Source organism: Choristoneura fumiferana, chromosome 18 (genome assembly GCF_025370935.1).
Source record: "Choristoneura fumiferana chromosome 18, NRCan_CFum_1, whole genome shotgun sequence".
NCBI classification, from domain to species: domain Eukaryota; kingdom Metazoa; phylum Arthropoda; class Insecta; order Lepidoptera; family Tortricidae; genus Choristoneura; species Choristoneura fumiferana.
In genome coordinates, this window is record NC_133489.1 from 830,855 (window position 1) to 858,354 (window position 27,500).

The 27,500-nt window shown below is 37.4% G+C and overlaps 1 protein-coding gene across 1 annotated transcript in view; it reads right to left on the reverse strand.

The window, feature by feature from the left end:
• The window catches only part of LOC141438421 (zwei Ig domain protein zig-8-like), a 562,997-nt gene extending 557,200 nt beyond the window's left edge, over positions 1-5,797 (reverse strand). The window contains exons 1-2 of the mRNA XM_074102289.1: positions 5,791-5,797; positions 4,969-5,132 (exon numbers count right to left, since the gene is read on the reverse strand). Coding sequence (XP_073958390.1) covers positions 4,969-5,132; positions 5,791-5,797 — 171 coding nt within the window. The remainder of the gene's footprint in view (positions 1-4,968; positions 5,133-5,790) is intronic.
• Between the last annotated feature and the right edge of the window lie 21,703 nt (positions 5,798-27,500).

The window sequence follows — 27,500 nt, forward strand, 5'->3', positions numbered from 1 at the left end:
TATTATAATTTGGCTCAAGATTCATATTTTCTTTAGGCTAAAATACCCCATTCATTTTTATTTTTATTTCGTTAGTAATATCCATAGTTACAGATTTTTTCAATCTCTGTATTCCGAAATAACCCCACAAACGCAATGTGGTTCTCAAAATTTGCCGCAAAGGAATATTAAATTACATACATTATAGAACAAGCTGGATTAGTTACACCATTTATAACTCGAGAACAGCTGGACAATTATTATGATTTTTGATGTGTGAGAGTTTGTCTCCGCCCCGAATAGCAGAATAGGGGGAGAGGAGTGAAGCCGCGGGAATATACTAGTAAGTATATAAAACAATTAGAAATGCCATGTCACTTTATATTTTGAACTATTTTACCCGCGGCTACGCTCGCGTGAACCATAAACATTTCAATGAAACAAGCAATCAAGCAAGCATGCTAGCAAGCATTTAAGCAATCATTTAAGCTAGCTTGCGAGCAAGTATGCAAGCAAGCAAGCAAGCAAGCATGCAAGCAAACATTTAAGCAAGCTTGCAAGTGAGCATGCTTCGCTCGCGTGAACCATAATCATTTCAAAGAAGCAAGTATGCAAGCAACTAAATAAACTTCATGCTACATCGTTTTGTTAGCCGAAGTATCAGGTACGCTACCCTGTTCGACACACTGGAGATCTCTTTAATGTTGTTAGAGAGGGACCTATTAACAAGGAACCCTACGCCACCCTGTGATGTTTGAACATCCTCGCGAAAGTACAGAGGTGGCCCGAGTCTAAGATGATGGTGCCCTCTCCCTCTCTATGTACTTCACTTAACTCCTGAATATGCCACCTTATGTTCTCCAGCTCCACTTCCAACTGCGCTAGAAGAGTCCTAAAAAGTCCGTCCGTCAGTTTTACTTAGGTAGCCTTGGATCGCCCGGGATTCTTAGCATCCTCTGCCCGCCGTTACCATGAACGCTTACTATGGCAAGGAATAGCGGGCGACCGGGAACTGGGGCCATCTCTTTGCCGTGCGATTTCATTCTGGTAGGGTTTGCCCATAATCCCCACACTGGGCATGCGAGTTGGCGATCGTAGGGCACAGTTTATTGCACCGCCGATGCTGCAGCCCATCCGGGGCCGGGGACTTAACTGTGCCGATTTGGCTGCGCTATGCCGCAATCAGCCAGCTGCCAGAGTCCAGTCTTTAGACGGCAGGGTGCACCACGGGCAGGTAAGGTTGGCTTGGGTCCATAGATGGAGGTTGGCCCCCTTACACCAAAAAAAAATAATCTAAATCTTGAAAAGTTGAAAGTTTGAATACCTCAGACAATTACCATACTAAAGTAAGCTGGGGTTATTTCGGGAATCACTTCACTGGAATAACCCCTAAAGGGGTAATTCGGTTTTTTTTTAAACTATAGCTAGGCCTTTTAGACTGACACAGTCATTCGCAAAAAACGATTATTTGTCATAAAATTAATAGTTCAATCTTGTAACTTATCAGGTTTTAGAAATAGCGGGTGTTGGGGTTATTTCGTATTTATTTTTTGGCACGAAAATGCACTCGACCAAAAAAAAATATATTGCACGTCCAACCGATGTCGGCGCCTCGCATCATCTGGAGAGACGCGAGGGCGGTAAATAGGGCGTCCATTTAAGTGCTGCCAGTGTTTAAACATCAAACACGTTAGGAGAAATTTTAATAAATGGAATAACCCCGTTTACAGAATTACCCAAAGCACCTTAAAGATAAAAATTTCTTATCTGTGAAAATATTATTATTGCATCGTTGGATAGGTGACACCTTTCCCGGCCCGGATAATACCGAAATGGAAATACCGACCCTCTTTTCGACCATCAGAAGCTTATGTCAGTTTCTATGGGCGTGTACAACAAAAAAACAAAGTCAAGTCAAAATATCTTTATTAAATTAAGGCTATATCAAGCACTTATGAATGTAGAAAAAATCTACCACTGGTTCGGAAAAACCTCTGCTGAGAAGAATTCGGCAAGAAACTCAACGAGGTATATTTTTTTGTAAACAGATTTACAATATTATGAAATGATATGTATAATCACAAGCATTTAAACACAACGTTATTTTTAACACAGTAGGTTCGCTATTTGAAGGGATCGCTAATGCGGATCGGAATTATTTCCAAATATCCCTTTCCATGATATAATCATTAACTTTATAATACGCCTTTGATATTAATGTCTTCTTGACAATAGACCTGAATTTCGTATCTGTTTCATTTATAATATTTTTGGAATTTTATTACAAAAACGTATGCGATTTCCCAGAAACGACTTTTTGGTTTTATCCAGTCTGTAAGATGTAACTTTAAGCTTCCCTCTGTTTCTAGTAGCCTTTGGACACGGGGTCGGTATTTCCATGTCGGTATTATCCGGGCCGGGAAAGAGAACCCGTTAGTTTTGCGTTTATTGAACATCGAAGTCGATTTTACAACTAAATACAATTTTGAACATCTCTCAAATACAAAGCAGTTTGATTGGACCATAATTCTAATTGGTATCAGTTAAGATGACATTTTGTTCGAAATGAAATGTCAATTGCAAACAATTTTGGCTGTTAAATAGGGTTAGTCTCACTTCGTCTAAAAAAGCAACTGGTCTATGTAGCATGTGGTCTAAAAAGCAGCTGGTCTAAGTAGCTAGTGGTCTATAAGGCAACTGGTCTAAGAGCAAGTGGTCTATAAGGTAACTGGTCTAAGTAGCAAGTGGTCTAAAACGCAACTGGAAGCTGGTCTTAGACGCTTTTCGCCTAAAACGCAACTGGTCTAAAATACAACTCGTCTATAACGCTACTCGTCTAAAACGCTTCTCGTCTAAAATGCAACTGGTCTAAACACAAATTAGTCTCCCTATACTCACTACCATACGTACGAAATCTTTTTGAGTAGGTTTCATTACGACTTCACACTAATATTATAAATGCGAAACTTTGTTTGTTCGTTACAATCACGCGTAAACAGCTGAACGGAATTTGCTAAAATTTTGCACGCAGGTAGGTGGGTGCAAAATTTCAGTGTGTGTCTTCTAGGATAGGACATAGAATATTTTTATCCCGGTAGTGTTCCTGTGGGATAAAATTAAATTAACTTACAACATCAAAAATCAATGGGAGTCAAACTGCAGGCGGAATAAACAATAAAATACACGTAATAAAGTTTGAATTTTAGATTGCTTGCTGGCATGCATACTTATGTGTGATAGTCTGATAGGATAGCTTCTACTCGAAATATGATTTCTAATAAATCCTGCAGTTTTCGTTTTTAGTTTGATAACCAGGGTGGAAAGTGAACCATCCCACCTGAGATATTTCTGGCGCAAACAGTTCGAGGGAAAAATGGGTATACTTAATTTTACCCTAGTTAAACATTCTACTTTCATTTCGACTGTGAGGAAAATAAATTACAGAATTATAATGTATTATGAATATGATATAAATTATAATTACTTAGTTACTAATGAAAATATAGTAAGATAATTAAAAAATAATAATGAATTAAAAATAACAAGTATCCACTTAGACCAGCTGCTTTATAGATTACTTGCTACTTAGACCAGCTGCTTTATAGACCACTTGATAATTAGACCAGTTGCCTTATAGACCACTTACTACTTAGACTAGCTGCTTTATAGACCACTTGCTAATTGGACCAGCTTTCTTATAGACCACTTGCTACTTTAGACCAGTTGCTTTTAGACCACTTGCTACTTAGACCAGTTGCCTTATAGACCACTGGCTACTTAGACCAGCTGCTTTTTAGACCACATGCTACATAGACCAGTTGCTTTTTAGACGAAGTGAGACTAACCCGTTAAATAGGTGTTAGGTAGGTAGGTAGATATAATTAATCAAGTAGGTACCTACTTGATTTCAAATGTTATGGGAGTTCAGGCTGCATTTGGTTTGTTTCTGAATTTAAAAAAGTGCAGTTGCATGATATGCGTTAGAAAAGTTTCATTTACCGCCATTTTTGAGTTTATCTTGAGCAAAGATTAGCTTTTTTATCACAATGAATTAAACTTTATTAAATTAATCTACTTTACAAATAACTACTATACCAAAACGGCTCTACTGCATCCTTGTTCTAAATTCACATTCAGTTTTTTTTACAAGCGACTGAAAAAAGTATTTACCAACTCCATTGCTTCCTTACTGTATCTAAACAATCCTATAGTCCTTTAAAGCGACAGAAACTCCGACTCCATAATTATTCCGAACAATTAGACAGCGCTGCGGAAACGCAGCGGCAGCAGAGCGGACACGCAGCGAGATCATTGAGCCTGCGGAGCGAGCGCAGAATAAAACAATGTAGCGATTCGTGATGTTTTACGTAGTTTAGTTTTACACTAGGATTGTCATTAAAATTGATTTCAGGCCGGCATTGTCTTTTGAAGTAAGGAGTTATTATTATAACAGTAGTTTATGCAACAATAATTTTAGAAGAGGGGTCAAAAGGCGAGTAGCGTGGGTTACGATATGAGCGTAGCGAACAAAGCTTGTTTGACTTATCAAAACTTTTTCTACGATTAAGTATTTATCGCGCATGTCTAACATCCCGTAGATGGTGAACGGTTGTGTTGCTCTGAAGATGAACTCTAGTTGATCTCGAAACGTGTCAGTTTAGTGTGGTGGAGGATGCATGAACACACATTTGTTGCACAGACAACTATCGTAAGGTCGCGGAAAAGCACAGTATTTGTTTATAGGTAAGTAGTTCATTATAATTAAAATTGGCATTATTTTCAGGTATTGCCTTTTGAAATAAGGAGATCTAATAGTATTTTATGCAGAAATTGTATAAAAGACAAAAGATAAAAAAGGTCTAAGTAAACACGAGTGGCGTGGGTTGCGATATGAGCGTAACGAACATAGCAAGAACTTAAGAAGACACCACGATTTTTTTTTTCGAAATACGTTACTGATATGAAGAAGATGATGATCAAAAGCCTTACCGTTCTGTTTCCCAGGTTGCGCACGCGGCAGCTCAGGTACGCGGATTTGCCGACGAGCGCCGTGACGTTGCGCGGCGTGGCGGCGTCGAAAGAGGGCGCGAGGCGCGCGCCGCCGCCACCCGGCAGCGAATTGATGGCCGCGCCGCCCGCGACGTCACTGGCCACTGCAAACAACAATTATTAATTTAAATGGAAGATTTTTTACGAAACTCACTTCCTATTCATCATCATCATCATTCCAGCCTATACACGTCCCACTGCTGGGCACAGGCCTCCTCTCAGAACAAGATTGCTTGGGCCATAGTTCCCACGCGGGCCCAGTGCGGATTGGGAACTTCACACACAAACACACAAAATGCACAAATCTGCGAAGCACTTCCTATTAATATTTAAAAAAAATCGGTTCTTTTTTTATCTTTTCATTGTACGTCGTAGTGTTTACTCTTGTTTCTGATATCCTGTCAATCGTTCAAAAGTTAACTAGAAGAGATCCCTTTAAGGCATAAGTTCGCCGTAGTACATTTTATTATATCCCGTTTTATGTTAATTTCATGTGTTTTTATGTACAATAAAGAGTTTCACAATACAATACAATAAATGTCCGTTCAACACGTGACCAGGCTGGTTCTTTCCTCGGTGAACGTATTGGTATTGCCCACAGATATAGATACACTACATAACGCAAACACCTCAATCTGTATGAAAACCAACCGTGTCACTTTTTTATATCTACTGTGGCTGAAGAGCGAATTAGCGATGTAAATTCCCCGATGTCCGCGCAAAATCGATTTAAATGCGCCGCCCGCGCTGTAGGCTCAAGACTAGTCATGATTTAGTCAGTTAGGTCAGTCTTTGTATGGGGCCAACCCCGACGTTTGGTCGGGGTTCGGACACGCGAAGTAGATGCATTTGCGTAATCTAGTGTAATCTATATCTTGTGGCATTGCCATACAACGTATAGACTCAGCCAGTTTTATGGGCACCCTGCCCAATAATAGCTATCTGGTGATATTTGTAAATATAGGTTTTGAGACTTAGAATAAGTTATTTGGGCCAATCAACTTTTTTACCCACACTAATCTGTCCGCGACATTTTTCGAACAATTGCAGATTTTTGTAAGTAGACATGTTTTTTCTGTAATTTAATAGATGGTGTACATGAATACATGCCATCCTACGTAAGTTCAACCTATTAACCGTGAATATCTTGTTGGAAGTACGATTTTTTGGTAACGCCAGAGACAAATTTTGGTAACGCAGGAGACGCCCAAAGTGTCGGTAAAAATAGTTCATTGGCCCATTTTTAGTTTTATCTTCCTTTGCTTTTTACACTAACGTATTTGTTATTTTCGGTTTAAAGATCTTTATTTCTCAAAAGATAACATATTTCACTTACTTGAAGAAAAGAAATATTACATGCATAAACTTAGTCTAGCTAGCGAGCGTAAACATTAACACAATCGCAAAATCATAAAAGTTACAATTTGCCGGTAGGATTATAAAAGTACACAAAACAAGTTCGATCGCTCTCTGCTTAGGAGCGCGATGCGCTGTGCGGTGTGAGCGCAGTTAGACAAGATAACAGATTTTAATAATTTTTATATGGATTTTGCCCAGAAACTTATTTTATTTCGGTCGAGCTTACTTTGGAACTTAGACCATAATATTACTAAAAAGATATCATAACACGAGATAATGAATCGAATACTACTAGCCATTGCATGAGCAATAGCAGACAGAGAGAGACGAACAACGAAGTGAGAGTTTTTTATCCTTTTTGAGATACAGACACCAGAAATTTCACTCACATTCTCGACCAAAAGCAAATTGTTACAATTCAGTTCTATCTCATTCAGAGCGAGATATAGTCCTTGTAATGTTATGACAGAGTAAAACCCGCACCACTCTGTCATAAAGCGATTTGACTTTTCAAAAGCAAATATCACCCTCCTGATAAATTGCTGCAAAAACAGGAACCCTATAAAATCTTCATGCGGAAGGCACGATATTTTTTGATCCCGTTCGTCCACTGTCAATCAATCACTGTTCGCTCCGACGCAGGCGGCTAACCCGCTGACTGAAATACCGGCGTTATTTTCTAATGAAAATACAGTTAAGATTGTAAGTATTTCAGTAACTAAGCACGCAATCAATGACTGCATCATCAGCCGGAAGACCACTGCTAAACAAAGGCCTCCATTCTGCAATAATTGGTTCGCCACGAAGTATGTGATTCTTAGTTTTTTTTTAATTCCTCAGTGGTTCAGTTGAAAGGATGCCTAGGGATGCCTCTGTTGCGTATCGATACCTCCTACGTTACTGGTACAAGTGACAAATTTCTGATTTTTAGTTTTATGCAATTTTGTGATTAATATTTCCTTATTTACCTACCACAAAAAATTTGCACGGATATTCCTATTAGTTTTGGAAATAAAGTGACGTATATGAATGCATCTAACACCGTTTTGCTAATCGGTGCAAACGTATACTGAGGCAACCGACATGCACCACTATACGCGGCACCGATATTGTCGCGGGGCCGGAGAAGTCTTCTTTCTAATGTTAATGTTCTACTTTACTTGCAAGGATCTTTTCGGATTCTGTAGCCAAATGATGGCAAAATGGAACCCTATTTCAGTCGCTATGTTGTACATTACATGGCTGTATGATAAGTATCGTTATAGACTGACAGGTGAAATTTACACATAATAGTTATATACTTATGTTGTGGCTACAACAAAAAAAAGGGATCCCTACACAAGAAATGTACCTCTACGAGTATAACGTTTAAACATACAAATCGCAAACTCGAATGTCATATTTGATGAAAAACCGGATAACTCACGTCTCAAATCGAATTTAGCTAGACATGGTTTCGAAGTGATGCGATAGGGTTCCGTTTTTTCCTTTTGAGGTACGGAACCTTAAAAAATCGTTAATTATGAGTCAAATCGACGGTTAAGCACCAATACCGTCTATCTACCATCTTTTAGCATGACAGTTAGGTGTTATTGATTCTTAACCGTCGAAATGTCTGTTAATTATTTTAAACAAAGCTCCGATATACAATCCACGCCCCGTCTTCTATTTAATTACAGCCACGAACGGAATAAGAACTTGTGTTGTTACCCTTTCATTACCACCACCAGTTTAAGGGGGTCTAATTTAAACAGGCCTTCGTATAATGACGTGTTTTATATACTATACGATACATAGAATTGGAAGCGTCCTGCATACATTAACTTGTTATTATATGGCCGCTTTGCAGAATATTCATATTTTCTCTGCTATTTAATATAAGAACAATAGTAATAAAAGCTTTTACGAGCTTTTATTTGGCTTTCAAAGTTCATGAGTATATCTTGCAGGAAGAATTAAACCTAATTCTACTTAGTCATAGTTAGCTGGACTTGAAATTTGGTACCGATTTGTAGTTTCACGGTCCGTATCAGCTCGCATAAATTGTTGCAAGTCATAATGTACTGTTTGTCATAATAATACTTAATTATGTAGTTTGTACAGTTTGATTAATTCGAGTTAACACTTGACAGATGGGCGTGCCTTCAGTCAATTTTCAACTTTGACATCATTTAAATAAATCCATTTTTAGTATACCGCTACCCACGTTTACAGATTATGTAAAAAACTATTTTATTTGTATGGCCTCAAAGTTGAAAATTTACTATTTACTATTTACTAATATAGTATAATATTACTATTTAAAGGCACGCCCATCTGTCAAGTGTTAACTCCAGGTAATCGTACTGTGATAGCTCTTTTTTATCTGGCCTTCTGAACGTTCTTCAGCAATGTGACGAATAGATAGATGGAAGCGTGGTATGTCACTACATACTTGTAGATACGGTTCTGTTTGTCTCTCTTCGTATACTAAACCGCTATAAAATATAATCAACAAAAAAATAGTATTGTAACCAATAATACCAAGTACTAATTTTTACTTCGTACTATTTTTATTTACGGAAACTAGGTTAACGATTATAGATATATTATTGATGGGAGCCCAAAACAACACCTCAATGAATCAACTATCAAAAACATCTAATACCTTTTAAACGAGCAATTCTTCTAAAAATATATTTCAGGGATCACGCTACAAAGATTTCGATGAAATTCGGTATGTGGGGCTTTCGGGGATGAATAAACGATCTAGCTTGGTCTTATCTCCGGGAAAACGCTTGGTACAGAGTTTTAGCTAAGCTCGGTCGCCCAGGCACTGTATTTAATTCAGCGTACTTACCTCAGCTCAATCATTCCCTAATTATTTCCCTCAACAGACGCTTCTGTCCTAAACCTTTAAGACTACTCGATAACATTAAGTTCCCATTACACGGGCTCTCGATCAATCTATTCCCGACCCGTCCGGAGCGCCAACACTATCGCAGATTATGGTAATCGGCGTGTGCATGTTAAAACAGATTAAGCCTTCATAAATGGTCGACACATACATGCTATAGGAAGTAAAGCTGGAGAGATATAGTGTCTATAATATAGGCTCAGAGTTGCTCAGCGAACTATGAAGCTATGCTTGGGGTTTCTCTACGGGATCGAATCAGAAATGAGGAGATACGTAGACTCTGGCCAGCGAAAGCTGTCCACGAGAAAGCGCGGCAAATCAAAAAAAAACGGCTAAGAGCGTGTCGGACACGCCCAAAATAGGGTTCCGTAGCCATTACGAAAAAATTAAGTTATATTTTTCTAAGGATTTCGTATTTTATACCTTAGGCTGCTTTTTAAGAGTAAAACTACTAATAATTCTCAAGCAAACTTAGCCGTTATAGTTTTCCTTGAAAGTTTGATATACTTACTACCATCCTGAGTTTTTGCAAATTTTTCCACCCACCGGTTAAGATTTTAGAGGGGTGGGGTAGACTGGAGGTCTATGGGGGAGGCATAAGCCTATGTGGGAGGGTCTATGGGGGAGTCCTATGTCCAACAGGGGACGTCCTACGGCTGAGATGATGATGATGATGAATATAGACACTACACATCCCTCCAGCGATACTACGCTTGAGACGTGTCAAAGTGCGAAGCTTAAAAAGAATGTTGGCCTACTTCATAACGATCGTTTGACATAATTTTCAGTGGAACTGTTATTAGATGAACTTTTTTGATCGTGATATTTCAAGATTACCTACTTTAGTTATTTTATAACAATGTTTAGCTGTGGATGTCTGCGATAGTGTCATTTTACTAACTGATCATTCGATCTATTATTTTTCTAACTTTATGTAATTTCATATCATACGTAGGTACAGACAAGGAATTTAATTCATGGGCCAATGGAACCTTTTCAAAGGAAAAGTCATTACGACTTTACGAAATGGTTCCATGGTGGCCAATGAATTAAACTTCTTGACCGTACTCAGCACTAAAGCAGCGGTTTATAACTTTTTCTAAATAAGGAACCATTTTATCAAATTTTAATCTTGAAGTGATTTAATGGATGTTTATCGAGCATTGTACAAAAGTCGTGTGTTACGTGGTTGCATTTAAAAACTTGTAACAAATAAGAACAACCTCAAAGCGTTTGAAATATCACGGCTTCCTTTAAAAAAACTATGTAGAAATCCCCGAACTTTTCCGCTTACGTTTAGAAATAAAAATGTAAATTTTAGTGCATGTTATGAAAAAGCCCTGGCCTAGAAAGCGACGATTCAGTCTATCGTTCCTACCCTACTGTTCCTAAAAGTACTTACATTATGCTTCGTGAGATTGGAATATTAAGTTGTAACAAACCACAGTGGGTAGGCTTGAAAATTCATGATATTGTTTGAGTGTTCCGCTGAACTCGTTTCCACTGCATAAAATGTGAACCTACTTGTAGTTTTGAACGTGAAACTACCGTGAGACTCACTCATATTAAATATAATGACCCGGATAACACACGTCTTAAATTGAGTTTAGCTCGACATGTTTCGGGCTAATCCGTAGCCCTTCGTCTCCGGAGCAACGCGACTCAGCGGCTGCGCGCCGCCGCTCTGCTCGCGCGACTACCCGACGAAACTGACACCGGCACACAACTACCCGCGTTTTCATCATCATTACAACTGTCAAATGTAGGGTAGCACACAACACTAACAACATCGCTCTGTAAAGGTACGTTCACACACACCGATGACGCAGCACGAGTATTTAACACCGTTTTCCAACTCGGAGGTACCGTCCAACCACTATCCCGGTTGGTACTTGTAGTTCAAAGTCAAAGTATCTTTATTCAATTTAGGCTATAACAAGCACTTATGAATGTCAAAAAAAATCTACCACCGGTTCGGAAAAACCTCTGCTGAGAAGAATCCGGCAAGAAACTCAAGTTGGCTTGTAGTTTCCAATGCTAACCTCTGGTATCATCATACATATATACGTCCACTGCTAGGCACAGCCTCCTCTCAGATCAAGAGGGTTGGGCCATAGTTTCCTCTGGCAGTGCGGATTGGGAACTTCCACGCACCATTGAATCGCTTCGCGGTTGTGCAGGTTTTGCCTCACGATGTTGCCTTCACCGCAAAGCTCGTGGTAAATTTCAAATTTAAATTCCGCACATGATGGTATCTGGTATCATACATACATATAATCTAACATCTGGTTGCATGGTGATCAGTTGTGTTGCTCTGAAGATGAGTCAATGTAGTGTGGTGGTGGTGATAGATGGGTTTGTGTGATTTGTGTGTGTTCTTACAGTGTGGAGGAACTGCATGAACATAGATTTATTGCATAAACGTAGCTATAACAAGGTCGCGGATTCGCAAAGTTATTCTTTCAGTTCAATGCTAAACTCGTCTGTGTTTAAATTACTCAAAAATCCATTTTCGATGTGCGGGAGGGCAACGCCATCGAGTGACGAGTTTAAACCGATGCCATGCGGATACATATACTGATAGCAATTAATCACTTAAAAATCTGTGGATGTGAGGACGAAGACCGCCAAAATCAAGAATCTAGACAAAAATCGCCACCGATTGGATTTTATAACACGTACCGGATGAGGGACATGTCAAATGGAAACGGCGGGACGATTTGGAACGTTTCGGCACTTGTCCCACCGCCGACGATGAGCGAGAAGCGAGCAGAGCGAGTAACTAGAAACGGAGGCGAGCATGAAAAGCGAGTGTTCGAGCACGACGGGCGATTACTCGCTCCACTTCGCTCGAGCCAGGCGGAAAAAGCTAACAGCGCTGAGCGAGTATTCGCCGGCGGTGAGACAACTGCCTTCAACTCAAAGTGGATTTTCTTCAGGAATCACCAATGCGGATCGGAATTATTTCCAATCATCCCTATCATCCATAGATGTAATGATTAATTTTATAATAGCATTTGCCGTAAGAATAACATTTAATACTTAAAACAAGTATGTTCCCTATTTCATAAACTCAGTCATATTAAACTTACGCGCTTACCTTAAGCAAAAGCGGAAATTGCAAGCTTGCACTTCTCTACGCTCATGTGTAATCTCAACGAAGGCAAATAGTGCTGTTATGAGAATCTTCTGCATCCACAAAGTACGTTTCCGCGTTTTATTGGATTTTCCGCATTAAACGAGTGCGGAAATTTGCCGCTTGAAGGAACTAATTCACTTTTTTTCAATTATTTACACCTCTCTCTCTCTCTCTCTCTCTCGTTCTCAAAATCTATTGTATTATGTTTGTCTTATTATGACGATAACTATCTAAAATTACTCCTCAATTGCGTACTTTTGCTACAGCTAACACTGAATTTTCATAGACCTACAAATGTACGGAAACCTCAGCCGGTTTATTTTCACAGTGAAAATACTGTTTCTTTTTTCAGAACCCAGAAACCTTAATCCAAATTATGTCATAGTTTAAAATCAAACAATTAACAATGTTCCGGTCTTGCATGATGATTGATGATAGATTTTGTCTTCAAGCCCCCTGTCCCTCGATTCGCCATCAATGCAGTGTAGGTAGATCCATGCGTAAGAGCGTTTATACCTGCTGAGCTGGCAACGTTGCATTTTTGTTAGTTTTTCTCGATTATACCATAAAAATTGAATGAAAATTAAAAATGTGGTCTGATAGAACTCGTCTTAATATTTATGTAAATGTGTCTACCCCAATATTTATTTGTGATAGACTTTTATATTCTTTAAAAATTAATGCTTATTAACAGTTTAAAAAAAAGTTAAAGTCTATAACGAATAATTATTGGAGTAGACACATTAACTTATATATTAAGGTGTACTGTCTTTTAGGCGAAATATGTTTCGCCAAATTTCACTTAGCAACCAACCTTTCGCCAAAGTTTCATTTGGCAAACTAATATTTGGCATAACTTTACTAATATTTTTTTTTATTCGCAACATTTTTACATTGCAAAATTTTACTTCATCACACATTTATGTGGCAAATAATTATGTAGCAAATGATGGCTTAGGCAAATAACAATTTGTCAAATAACATTTGGGCAATTTTTTACATTGCAAAGTTATACTTCAATTTGATTTGTGCGAGCGAGCGAAGCGAGCGAGCAAGACGGTTCGAACAGAAGCGACTTGGATACTTTAGGTTAAGAAGGCTAAGGCGGGAGCGCAGCGGAGCGTAGCTCCCGCCTTAGCCTTCGATGTTAGGTTTTTATTTATAGCAGCCAGGATAAATTACACTAGAAAAGTAGGTTGGATGCCGTTCAATAAGTTGCTAAATTAAGGTATGCCAATCAATACATTTGACGTAAACATGAATGACATCTTAAAAAAATTCCAGGTCATAATTTGCATAATAATAATTAATCGAATCATTAGTTGGGAAATGATATCAGTGCGAAACGTTATTTGGGAAATAACATTTCGCCTAAATAAAATATGAGATAAATAGTTTGGGAGTTAATAATTTGCTAAATAATTTTCGCCGATACATTAGTAAACTATATTAAGAAGAGCTCTATCAGACCACATTTTTAATTTTCATTCAATTTTTATGGCATAATCGAGAAAAACTAACAAAAATGCAACGTTGCCAGCTCAGCAGGTATAAACGCTCTTAATTCCAGTTAGTGCAGCGTGTAAGCGATTTCGGGTGCGGAACTCCGCGCCAGATAACTTCCGCTCACGTTTAATCACGCCACTAAAGGATAAGCGAATGGATATCAAATAACTTTGTTACTTTGCAACAGCGAATATCAGAAAATGGAATAGTTTAGCGTGCTACTGTAGTAAAATTGTGCTAACGTTCCTACTTATTAATTTGAACTATTTTCTAATAGGCAACCAATGTCGCGACGTGCTCGCTTCGCTCACAATTGTACCTAACACTCCGCTTCGCTTGTCATCATACGTAATTTTGTGAAACCTAAATTGACAGTAAAAAACATCAACGACATTACCGAAATCTCTTTGAAGTAGGAAATATTTGGCCCCTTCCAAAGTTGGCAACTTATGAAAATAAATAATGAATAAATGTAACGGTACACTTGACACCAATTTACCTAGTCCCAAAGTAAGCAAAGGTTGTGTTATGGGTACCAAGCAACGGATAAACATACTTAAATACATAAATATTAAACACCCAAGACTCGTGAACAAACATTCGTATTTTTCTTACAAATATCTACCCCGACCGGGGGTCGATCCCGGGATCTCAAGCTTCTTAGTCAGGTTTTTTACCACTGGGCAATCCGGTTGTTGTATGTATGATGGTTATGTACATACAGGGAAGGTTGACGACCTTCGTAAAGTAACGTCTGTCTGCATCAATCTAGTACTTACGTACGTAGTGTATATGTTTATACTTCATTACAGCCGGTATATCGATTATCCAATCGTGTCCGCAGCTACCTAGTCTGCTGAGGTTCCGTAGAGCGGAACTATTTGCGGTATTCGCTTTGGTTCGGTGAATTGTTTCAGTTTATGATGTTTATGATGTTATATACTTTAAAGCGTCTATTTTGGGCTGATTATTCTTAGATGTAAAGTATACATTTTATATTCTACAATATAATAGTACATTACTGCAGATGCCATGAAGTAAGGGATTGATGGACGAGTTCGGGGTAGACGGATAAAACGAGTCCAGCAGAGCACGAATCCCTGTTCTGGCCGAGGTTTGTATAGTGGTTTTCTCAAACAATGTGAGGAAATATTTCTTCCATCCATCCATCCATCGCATCGCATCGCATCGCATCGCATCGCAGTATCGCAAATGCTTACTGATTAGTGGTGGCTGGCTGTTCGTAATTTTTCCTTTGTCAGTTTAATGTTAGTAAGCAAATTTAAAAAGTTAGAGCAGCGGACAATAATAGATTTTCATACATACTTCATGGCCTAGGCCAAGAAGTTATGTAGGGAGGTGGTAGGGAGCCATAAATGAGAAACTTCATGTCTCCATTTCGTGACATTAACGCATACATTTCCGAGCATGTTTGAGAAAAGACTCTTTAATGAACACCACAATATACAAAAAACAGAAAACAGAGGTGCACTGAAGCAGCTGAATCGTGACTCACTGTGGAACCTTTTCGTAGAAAAAGGCATAGTAACATCGCATTACATGACAAGGGAATTTATTAGTTTGTGAGATCGTTCTACGGTGGGTCAGGAATCAGATGGTTCGACTGTTCATACAGAAAAGTTTACAGGATTGTAGAAACGTAGAAGAAAAAAGAAATTGATAGATTTTAGAAGGTTCTAAAAGCAATGGTTGGTGTCTAATCTGAACAAAAATATTTTAACTTTGACTTTGCCATTGATAGTTTATATTTCGAAGTCTCAGACGTTAAAAAAGCAATTCGCAGTTAATTTGCAGACAACAGTACCATTAATCACAAGCTTCCAAAAAAAATGACATGTGAACTTAATCAATTCCCCATCCCTAGCGTGATGGATCCTCTAATTAACTGATAATCAAAATAATCGTGATGAAGAAAAACCGACCGAAGAGGTAAAGAAATAAGGGACACAGTCAACTGTGACCTCTGGAATCTTGCCGACAAATGACAATGAACTAGGAGATAGTAATAAAGGAGGTTTTGGATGAGGATTGATTACCGATGGAGTATCAAGATATGTTTGCGCTTGAACAAGTCGTGTGCTTGTTGATCAGAGATCTTATCGCATGCTTAGAACGCACTTTCATTAAGGTCGTAAGATCCACCTGAAATTTTATCATTAGACTTCAGAAACGCTGTGTAAGAATTCTTGTAAATAGAAATAACATGACAAGCTGCAAGAATCGCTTTAAAGAACAGAAAATCCTAACTCTAGCGTCAATGTATATTATGGAAGTGGTAACAAAAATTGAAAAAAAAAAAATGTCGCTATTCCCGCCCGTTCAATCTACGCCAAAAAAATAGACTAGTCACCCCTGCTTCTAAGTTAAAAACCTTCGCCATGTCAATTAAAATATTTAACAAGATACCCAAAGAAATACAAAAGGAGACCAATATGAAAAGATAAACGCCGCCTAATGGATTTTTTAATTGAGAAATCTTATTATAGTGTTCAGTAATTCTTAAATGAAAATTAAATTCAGACATTTTCTAATTTTATCTCATATTATTATTATTTTCATTATGAATTCTGACATTATCCATTTTTATTTCATTATTATTTTTCATTGTTAATTCTGACATTTCCATTTTTATTTCATATTATTATTGTTTCTACTGCCTACGATTGCTGCGCCATTGCTGTGCCCTTACAGGGTTCACGTTTGACTCTGTATTAGACTTACTATGCAATCAAATTTGAATTGAATTGAATTTGAAACTTGATGTCAATCAGTAAAAGTTGACATTTATTTTGACATAATGTCCTAAATTTAGGGCGTTGAGCGGGGCTCTCAAGGATACTCGTGCAGCAAATTCGAACAGTAACATTTTAGTTGAAATTAACATCTCGTCCCGCTTCTGTCTGTATTCTCTTCACACTTTAACCGCTAAACCGATTGAAATGGATTTTTTACGGAATTATAGTTTAAGTATATTCCGGAAATAACACGGTTCCTGAGGGACAAGAAGTAAGTAGCCGGTGGTAGCAGGCAAAAAGCTAATACTTCAACTTTTAATTATTTGATCTCAAGACACGTTAACTAACTGGTCTACGAAATGTGTAACAACAGAAAGAATAAACTATATTATTCCAGAATCCAGATTAATATTAAACTTCCATCGAAAGTATTTAAAAAAACCGCGAAACGCACACATTATGTTATAAGCAACAGCTGGTAATTAATAATCCGATGTATTTACATTAATTACGACACAATCCCTTTACAAGATAACAATAACCTCGCAAACAATTTCAATAGAAAAACGATATCAAAATATAGAAGGAAGCAGCAAGTAAAGACGTAATTATATACTTTTGTTAGTATCCAATTACCCGGGTAAGGGGTAATTCTCCCACCAATGGATAAATAACAGGGTAAAATCAGAAAAAAAGGCAAATTATTACGATTATAGACTTGCGTGCCGTGACTGAATTGGAATTGGTTCGTTCGATGTATTTATGGAATTATCTTTTTCCATGATCTAAATTATTATTTAAGGATTTTACATCGGTTATTATTAGATATTGGATTACAATCTTATAAACGGTATCAGTGTCGTTACGTTGATAATCCATTCTAGGATTACTAATTATAAATGTTTTATAAGTTTTTTTTTAATACTGTGCTGAGTGTGCTTTTTCAGTTGTACCAAAGTGCTACCCTAACAAACCATGTAAATAACTCAGTTGTATAGAAATATCATTGGTAATACGTGAACTTTATTGTTTGTTAATTTTTAGTTAGCGTTGAATAAGCGTTTTGCTATAAAAATCCACTTCAATCTGTTCATCTGTTTGAGGGCTACGTTGCCACAGCCATACAGACAGAAAAACATTGGCGTCAAACTTATAACATACCTCTTTTTACGCCAGGGGTTAAAAAACACATAAATCAAATAGTTTCTCGAGACGTGACTCATTTCGACAAACAAATAAGTAAACGAGTTAAACTTGTTCGGTTTATCATCCAAACAGCAAAACTCATTGTAGTTTCATATTAATCAAAGTCTTACTCTAATAATTAGAGTAAGACTCTAATTATTAGAGTAAGACTTTGATTAATTAATTAGAGTCTAATTACTGTTTTTACATCTCTTTTATTTACCAAGTTATTATACCAACCCACTGAATAAACAAAGTCTGAAACAGTTTTATGGTTAACGGTAAATACTCTTATCACATCTATCTTATACAAGATGTTAATTAAATATTTAAAAATCTGAAATTAGTTTGTTCAGAATCGGTTACTCTACATTTTAAAACATATTTTTTGTGTTTTCAACTCCTTTTTAGGGTTTTTAGGGTTCCGGAAACAAAATGGCAAAAACGAAACCCTTATAGTTTCGCCATCTGTCTATCTGTCTGTCTGTCTGTCTGTTTGTCTGATCGTCCGTCCGTCCGCGGCTTTGCTCAGGGACTATCAATGCTAGAGAGCTGTAATTTTACACGAATATATATGTAAACTATGCCGACAAAATTTAACAACAAAAATAAAAAAAAAAATTGTAGTATACCTTTCATAGACGTAAAGAGGGGGTGGTTTTCTTTCTCATCCAACCCTTTAGTGTGGGGTATTGTTGAATAAGTATTTTAAAACTATTAGGGGTTTGCTACGACGATTTTTCGTTTCAGTGAGATGGTTGCGAAATATTCAACTTTAAAGTACAAATTTCGTGAAAATCGAGCGATCTAAGCCGGTGGGTGGAAAAAATTGATAAAATTCAGGATAGTAGCAAGTGGTAATTATTTGAGGTGTAAGATAAATGTTACAGAAATATAAACACACATTTTGATGTGGTCTGTTTTATTTTTAACATAAGGATATGTACCGATAAGATGCTTTATATTATAAGAGATCGATAAAGTTTATTTTGGTTAAAAAAAGCAAAAATCCAATTTTAACGGTAACAAAAATGAGCACCGAGACACGAAAAAGAACATTTTGTTTATTTTAAAATCTTATAATTGTACTATTTGAATGAAATCCGATCATAATGAGAAAAAGAATAAGCATTATTTAATTAATCAGTATCAACAGAAATAGACAATCGATATCTATATAAAAAAAAAAATTAAAACTTGACCACGAAAATGACGACTACAAATTGTCATTTTTGTAACCTTTTAAATACTATCTAGAAATTATTTAATTAAAGTAAGATTAATAACTTCAACTCACAAACCAAAACAGCTTTCAATACCTTCCCCCGTGTAGGTCTACGGTAGACCCGAACGAAATTATGTTACAAAGAACAAACAACAAAATGCTCCTCTAAATGACGAAGTTTTTTTTTAATATAGATATATACATTTCACACGTACATTCAGGGCAAAATAATTCTTGAACCTCTCGCCAGTTAACAAAAATTGGCGTCGCACTGGTCATAATTCCTATAACCACACCTGAGCAAATGTTGTTGACGGTCAAACATTCTTCATTTAAATCAATTAAATCAATAACGGCATAAACGGTTACACTGTAAAAAGCAGAAAATTCTATAAAAAGTGTTCTGTATTTTTTCTACTTGTAGGGAAAATCATCTTTTTTCGTGGTCTTTAATCAGTTTCGTGGCCCATAGCACCACGAAAATGATGACCACGAAATTGAAAAGTTCTTACTTTCGCGGCTCTGCAGTAAATATCCTATAGGTTTGAAGCAAATGAAATCAATATTGAATAACTTAACTGCAAATGACACAGCACCAGTAAACATTATATTTATTTACCCAATACTCACCAAGTCGCAACCGTAACGAAAATGACGCTCGATCTTTGACGCAAATCTAACTTGAACCTTTATTACATTAATTATAGATAAATAATTATGGCTTGCGATAAACATTATACGTCATATTTACGCAGTCTTATTTTCAAAGTTGCTTATAGTTAAAAAAGGATTTACAGGAGGTTTGACCTCTTTTTTGTTTAAAATATTACTTAATAAGTGTGGCTACGAAAATGACGGTGTATTTTGGAACAACGGGAAATGTAGAAAAAAATAGTCTTATCAATGTCCTAATTTTTTATGTTTGCATGAATGGTATATCATATTATGAACATTCAATCCATGTTTTAAACAGCAAGTTTTTCTATACCTTGTATTTTTTACAATACTACAAAGTAGTCAGGGATAATTCGAACCTGACCACGTAACTGACTTTTGTGCAGAAAATTTAAGTTATTGTGGAAAAAAGATAAAATAGAATAAATGTATTTACCACAAGTTTCAGTGATAATATCTTAAGCAACTTAAAAACAATAAACGATATATTTCTAATTTTATAACTGAAAATTTGAGTCTGAACACAATTGAACCTCTCGAAATAATAACCCAAGTATATAAAACTTTCAAGAAAAAATATAACGTAACGGCTAAGTTTGCTTGAGAATTATTAGTAGTGTAAGAGTAAATAGCAGCCTAAGGTATTGAATATACATAATCTTGGAAGATTCCGTATAAAATACGAAATCCTTAGCAAAATGTTACTTCATTTTTTCGTAATGGCTACGGAACCCTATTTTGGGCGTGTCCGACACGCTCTTGGCTGGTTTTTTTACTGTGGGTGCGGTGGGAGCTACGAATGTAGCATCCAATCAAAGGTATAAAGAAAGGACGCGTACTAAATATTTAGATAAGTTAATACTTGCCATTTCTCTGTCGGTTTTGTATTTCTTCTAAGACTGGTGAAACGCAACGGACTAGTGAAGAATTACGCGTGTATAAAAATCAATTACAATTACTAGCTTGGGTAGCAGAACATACGTTATTTTTAAAAATAACTAAAGGTATTTGGAAATAAATACAATTATTATTATATTTAGCCTATAACTGTGTCCCACTGCTGGGCAAAGGCCTCTCCTCTTGACTTCCACATCTCCCTATCCAGAGCTATATTTGGCCACTCACTGTTCCGCGTCCAGGACATCTCGCCATCTCCGCCTCGGCCTGCCTTGCCGTCGGTGCCCGTCATGTGGTACCCACCATGTGGCTTTGTGCGCCCATCTTTGTGGGTGCATCCGGCAGACATGCCCAGTCCAGTCCCACTTAAGTTTGGCGGTCGCTTTTCCAACATCAGCTATTCGAGTCTTGGAGCGCAATGTGGTGTTCCGGATACGATCAGTCCTTTTTAAATACAATAAAATAAATAAAAATTAAAAAGGTCTTGGGGTGTCTGAGGATATCAGTTAATTGATTTTTGGTAACACATTGTATATTGTGTGTAAATAAAAATAAACACATGCTAAGAATAGCCCAATATTCTTCAGAAGTTTCATCCGTAAGTAGACGTCATAAAAACTAAGATAACAATAGTCGATTATTTGCTTTAAGTTCTTTAAGCTCTTTATTGTACAAAAGAAAAGAAACAAAACACAATTTTGCGTGGTTACTAAGGTAATTTGCGTAATAAATTAGACCAGCCTGGGGTGGATCCGCCTAAACCAACAGTAAACAAAGTGAGCTATTAACACCGAGTTGCCCTTGCCGTGGGCATTCGGCACTTTCCAAAAGATACCTAATTATACAGCGTGTCCCGAACATGCACGATAAACTCAACGGCACCGCAGGTACGGCAACTACCAAATATCGAAAAACTACTTGTAAAAAATCTCACCGGTTTCCAGATTTTTTTTAATTGTGAGAGGGAGGCAAACGAGCAAGCGGATCATGATGGAAAATGATCACCGTCGCCCATGAGTACCAACTAATCAAGGAGAGTCGTTGGTCCGTTGCCGCTCTTTTAAAAAAGTGTCAGCCCTTTTCATGAAAGCCCCGATGTCATAGTTCAGTTCGAGTGTGTACTTCGATTTTTATGTATTTTAAAAAAACAATACCTTTATAAGCTCTTAGAGGAGGTTCTATGTTCCGAAATTTGTATTTTTTTTTATGTATGTTCGCCGATTACTCAGTCAATTGTGGACCGATTTTCAAAATTCTTTTTTTATTCGAAAGGGTACTCTTCTGAGGTGGTCCCATTGTCACCAAGTCAAGATGGGATCCTAGGGAAATTGAGGGCACTCATGGCGATTTTGGCATTTTTAGCATTAAGATGAGCATTTACATTCAGAAAGTATCATTTGGTAAACTGGACCTGATGAAGAAGACGAAGCTCGCTCGTCTATAAACGATCATTATTAATATACCTAGATAAGCGACTAAGAAGCAGCTTTAAGTTGATGATTCTTTCGAACTGTTCTGATGCTGTGCTGAAGGTAGGCAACGGAACTCTGTTATAAAACAACGTAACTAAGCCGTGTTTGGGCTTCTTGGAATCGTTGTGTGATGTACTTTTGCTACAAATCACTAAAAAGTGAGAAATAAAGAAAATTTTTAACAGAAAAGTAAAACCGACTCCAAAAAAATTAAAAAATAACAAAAAATGGAACCGACTACAAATTCCTTGAAAATATTTTACTAGCACTAGGTACCTACTAGCTCGAAGTCGGTGACTCAGCACGACCCAGCAGGATGGATTGAAACCCATAGTATGTATGTAGGTAAGGTAGACGACTATTGTTCCATTCCTGCTGGCTCGTGCTGAGGCACCGACTTCGAGCTAGTAGGTACCTAGTGCTAGTAAAATATTTTCAAGGAATTTGTAGTCGGTTCCATTTTTTGTTATTTTTTTATTTTTTTGGAGTCGGTTTTTATAAACCAAATATACTATTTTTATAGTAAAACAATTTTGTATACCAGACGCAAATAAGGATTTAAAAGTAAACTAATGTTCTACTTTTTACCGAGGTTTTAACTTTGCTCGAGCTATGCTTGGTGAAAAAAAAACTTAATGAACTAAAATAATTTCCTTGCTCACCCGCGACCTTACGATAGCTAAGCTTATGGATGTCTAACAACTGGTAGCATGGTGTACGGTTGTGTCACTCTGAAGATGAGCTCTGGTTGAGTTCGAAACGCGTCAGTGTAGTGTGGTGGTGGTGATAGATGGGTTTGTGTGATTTGTGTGTGTTCTGTGTGTTTGTGTGAACTGCATGAACACGCATATTTTGCATAAGCTTAGCTATCGTAAAGTCGCGGGTGAGCAAAGAAATTATTTTCACCTCAGCACCTCAAACAGGCAGGTTTTGCTATGAGAAATCAGTGAGCAAAATCGCATTTTGCTCACTCCGTGAGACAAAGTAACTTTTTAATTATTTTTTTAAATGCTGAGTACAGTGTTGGGTCTACTCACTGAATTCCAAATATTCAAATATTTACTTTGATCTGTCATTTCACTTCAACTCGAAAAAAGCAAGAGATAGGATCAAATTTGTCGATTACAAACTTAAATTAAATGTTTGGTATTAAAAATATATCGAAATATTTCCAAAATGTAAATTTTCCCGATCTTTTAATAAAGTATGCAACCTCGTTGCACGAAAGCCGCTTCTCTTGTTTTTTTTTTTATAAAAGAATTCCGTATACTGCCTCTACAGTATAATTATTATTTGTTAAATTGAATGATTTTTTAACAATCTATTTATGTTTATGTAATAGAAATATTAATAAAAATCATATTTAAAGGTTTAATTGTTCAACCTTTTCAATTACCCCGAGATGAGGCTTTTTGCAGTATTAAAAAATAAGTGTGACATTAGTACAAGAAGTTAAGATTGCATGTTATGAGTATGCGATTTGTATTGTAGCTACTGGACTCTTTTTATGGTTTTAAATGTAATTATTATATTTGATAATAATCGGATTCTATTTTAAAAAATGTGTTTGTTTTGTAAACAGGTAGGTATATGTGGTTTTATTCTTATGTTACATTTAAATTATGTTCTCGCTGCTGAGGTGAAAAATTGTATGTGTCACACGAGACCAAAGTTTTTTTGCATCTCGTGTATTTCAATCCCTTGCTGATCTCAGGATTCTAACCTAGAATCACTCGCTAACGCTCGTGATTCAATTATAGAATCCTTCGCTTACTCGGGATTCAAAATCAACACTCGCAACAAAAAACAACTTTGCTCTCTTGTTGCACAAATAACTATTAGTTCATTGATATGGACCTCCGCAAAGTAACGCCTGATTCAATAAATTATTTAAAAAAAAACTTATCATAAGCTTTTATTTAACTTGCAAATCTATGTATGTATGTAAATATGTACGGGTCAAATTTTGCAACCGAATTTCAACCCACTTCCGGTGGTCAAACTGACTTAAAATGTGGAATACTTGTCTTAAGTATGTAAGTCCGGTGAAAATAAATACATAATTTTTTTACTTAAATCAGAATGAAATCTTAAAATCTCAACCGATGGATTTAGTCATGTAATTTGGCACGGCCTTTTTTTAGTACCTACAGTTCAATGACGAGCACGATATTTTTCAAGGGACTTTAGTATAATCCCGGCATATTAATTCAACTGCCGTATTTAATGTTTTACGCGTGCGAAGCCACCGGTAAAGTATAGTATAATCCATACTAATGTTATAAATGTGACAGTGTGTGTGTTTTTATGTTTGTCCATCTTTCACGTCGAAAAGGAGCGGCGAATGACGTGATTTTTGGCATTGAGATAGTTTATGGGTCAGAGAGTGACAAAGACTATTTTTATCCCCGAAAAATGCATAGTTCCCGAGGGCACGGCGCGCGATAACCGAATTCCAGGCGGACATAGCCGCGGGCAAAAGCTAGTAAGACAATTGTTTCGGCAGAAGCGCCTTGTGCTCAGTTACATCTGAGTTCAAGTTTGCAAGATAAACAACAAGCTACTGTTTGCCCCAGCATCTGTTCCAAGATGGCGGATGTATATTTTTACTTCGGGTAAACAAGGGTTGTTTAAATTTAAATTTAATCGGAGAAACGTTTTTTAGTTCAAATACCGTCAAGTTTGTTGTTGTTTATGAAACGGTTTAAGTATAGCTAAGACTGTTTTTTAACTTCCGATGTTTTTATTTTAAAACCGAATATCTCATAAACAAACGGTTTAATTGGTTTTTAATAAACTTAGCTAGAATCCATTGCACAATCAAGTGCAAAAATAAGTATCTATTCGAACCACTCAAAAATATGTTACTACGGCCTTATTGCGTTGGAATAAGAGTCTGTGGTAGTTTTATTTTAAACTTTGAATAAGTTCATATTCACTTGACTGTACCTAGTTAAACTAGTTTTCTAATAAAATAAACTACTTATTTCTTAATCGGACCGTTAGTTTCTTAGCTACAGTACCACACAGCCTCAACAAACAAGCACACAGCCCTCCGCTTTTATGACACTTCTACGGCGTCTTCTGGCTAACGCATCTGTAGCCTTCCCTGCCATTTCTATTTGGGTCTTCCTAACCAAGGCTGTGGCCACGCCCGGCCCGTGAAGTAAGTGACATAATCTTCCTAAGTATTTTCATAGAGACACATGTCATAATGTCAATACGTAAAAAACGTCAAGCACTTATCGCTTCTGAGTAAATCATTGACCGTAAAGTACTTTCACATTTGTAGCACCGCATTAGTGTTTTTGACAGATATAGTGGTTGCCAGAAAACCGCTGTGCGGACAGACATATGGACAGACAGAAATACCCGCGCGGAGTAAAACCGTATGAAGTTTTTGTGTTAACTACGGACAGCATGAAAGTTATTTATGCCTAAAATTTTGCCTACAGAACGTAGAAAAACTTCTAATGACAGGGAAAGTATGTTTAATGCACCTACTCGTATGTACAATTATCAAAATTCGCTTATACGTCTATTTTCCTTCCCGGGGTAGGCTAATTATCGGGAGTATAATTGTTTATTATGGTTTGTTACGCGTATGAATTTCCTAGCGTTGTGTTAACTAATAATTAGGTAGGGATGCGTTTTAATTGCATTTGACAGGTCATTGAAATTAGCGCATAATCCAGCTCATTTAGATTCGCCATTTCTGCGAAGTATTAACGTTATACGTTTTGTCAATCCAATTTATGGAAAGTGTAAACAAACCGATTTCATCAAAACTCTTGTATAAACACTCTATGGATCGAATCAATAACACATTTACCTATAATTCATGTCTTTTAACTAGACATCTAATCACTTTTTTCACCAAAAATCACTTGACTTCAATATTTCATTTTCATTTGAAAAATCTTCGTCAAATTTGACGTTATTTCTTGAACGAAACTCGTGTATATTCTGTATTCGTAGTAGCATAGACTAGCGTAGATAGTGGAAAAATTGACATTTTCATTGCTGTGTGTGAAGTTTCCAACCAACTACTGTCCAAACCCTCAAATGTTGAAAGGAGGTCGCCCAGCATGGGGAAGTATGTAAGCCAAGTAACGCAGCTTTCTCAGCAGTAAACTCACTGTTCTCTCTGGGCGCGTCTCAGCTACGCAATTGCCTGCAGTAGAGAGCAAGTGACGGCACGGAATGTCTAAGATTTCGCAATTAAACCCTAAGGTTTGCGGTTAAGCCGCAGTTGGACCGAATCCAGCTGGACGATGATTTGTTCCATAGTTCAAAGCTTGCTACAAATGATCCTACTAATTTTTAGTTTAAAGTTTTTATGTAGGTTTAGATATTACTCTAAGGCCGTCTTGCAGGAAAAAATAAATCTAGATTTAGTTAATCCAGGCTTAAGCTTGACAGTTCCATACAATTTGACACTACTAAACTGAGCTTTTACATTTGATATTTACGCGGTGAAGGAAAACATCGTGAGGAAACCTGCACAAACCTGCGAAGCAATTCAATGGTGCGTGTGAAGTTCCCAATCCGCACCGGGCCCGCGTGGAACTATGGCCCAAGCCTCTTGTTCTGAGAGGAGGCCTGTGCCCAGCAGTGGGACGTATATAGGCAGGGATGGAAACTGAGCTTAACGCTAACTCGAGATTTATGTGTTTACTGCAAGTGGGCCCTAGACGCTAAAATGGCTGGACGGATTTGCCGATAAAGAGGAAAAACAAAATGTGAAAAAAAGTTTTGCTTTTGCTCACCTCCCCTAATGTAAAGTGAGGTGGATTTTTTTTCTCATCTATTGTAATTATGGTACATACTCGTAGATATGAGGTGTAGTTGTATGAGTTTGTTAAAACTTTAAACTCAGGTGGTAGGATCTTGTGCAGGGTCCGCCCGGATTGATACCACCATCTGGCTCGCTACTCCTGCCGTGAAGCAGCAGTGCTTGCACTGTTGTGTTTCGGCGTGGAGAGTAAGACAGCCGGTGAAATTACTGACACTTGAGTTATCCCATCTTAGGCCTCTAGGTTGGCAACGCATCTCCAATCCCCTGGTGTTGCAGTGTCTATGGGCGGTGGTGATCTCATTACCATCAGGAGACCCACTTGCTCGTTTGCCATCCAGTCGAATAAAAAAAACTATAACACCGGAAAAACTGGTTAAAACTATTAAGACTTTGACTTAGACCTCAGTCAAAGTCTAAGGCACTTGTCCCACCGCCGACGACGAGCGACAAGCGAGCAGAGCGAGTAACTAGAAACGAGTGGGCGAGCAGTGAAAAGCGAGTGTTCGAGCACGACGGGCGATTACTCGCTCCACTCGCTCGAGCCGGGCGGCCGCCAAGCTAACA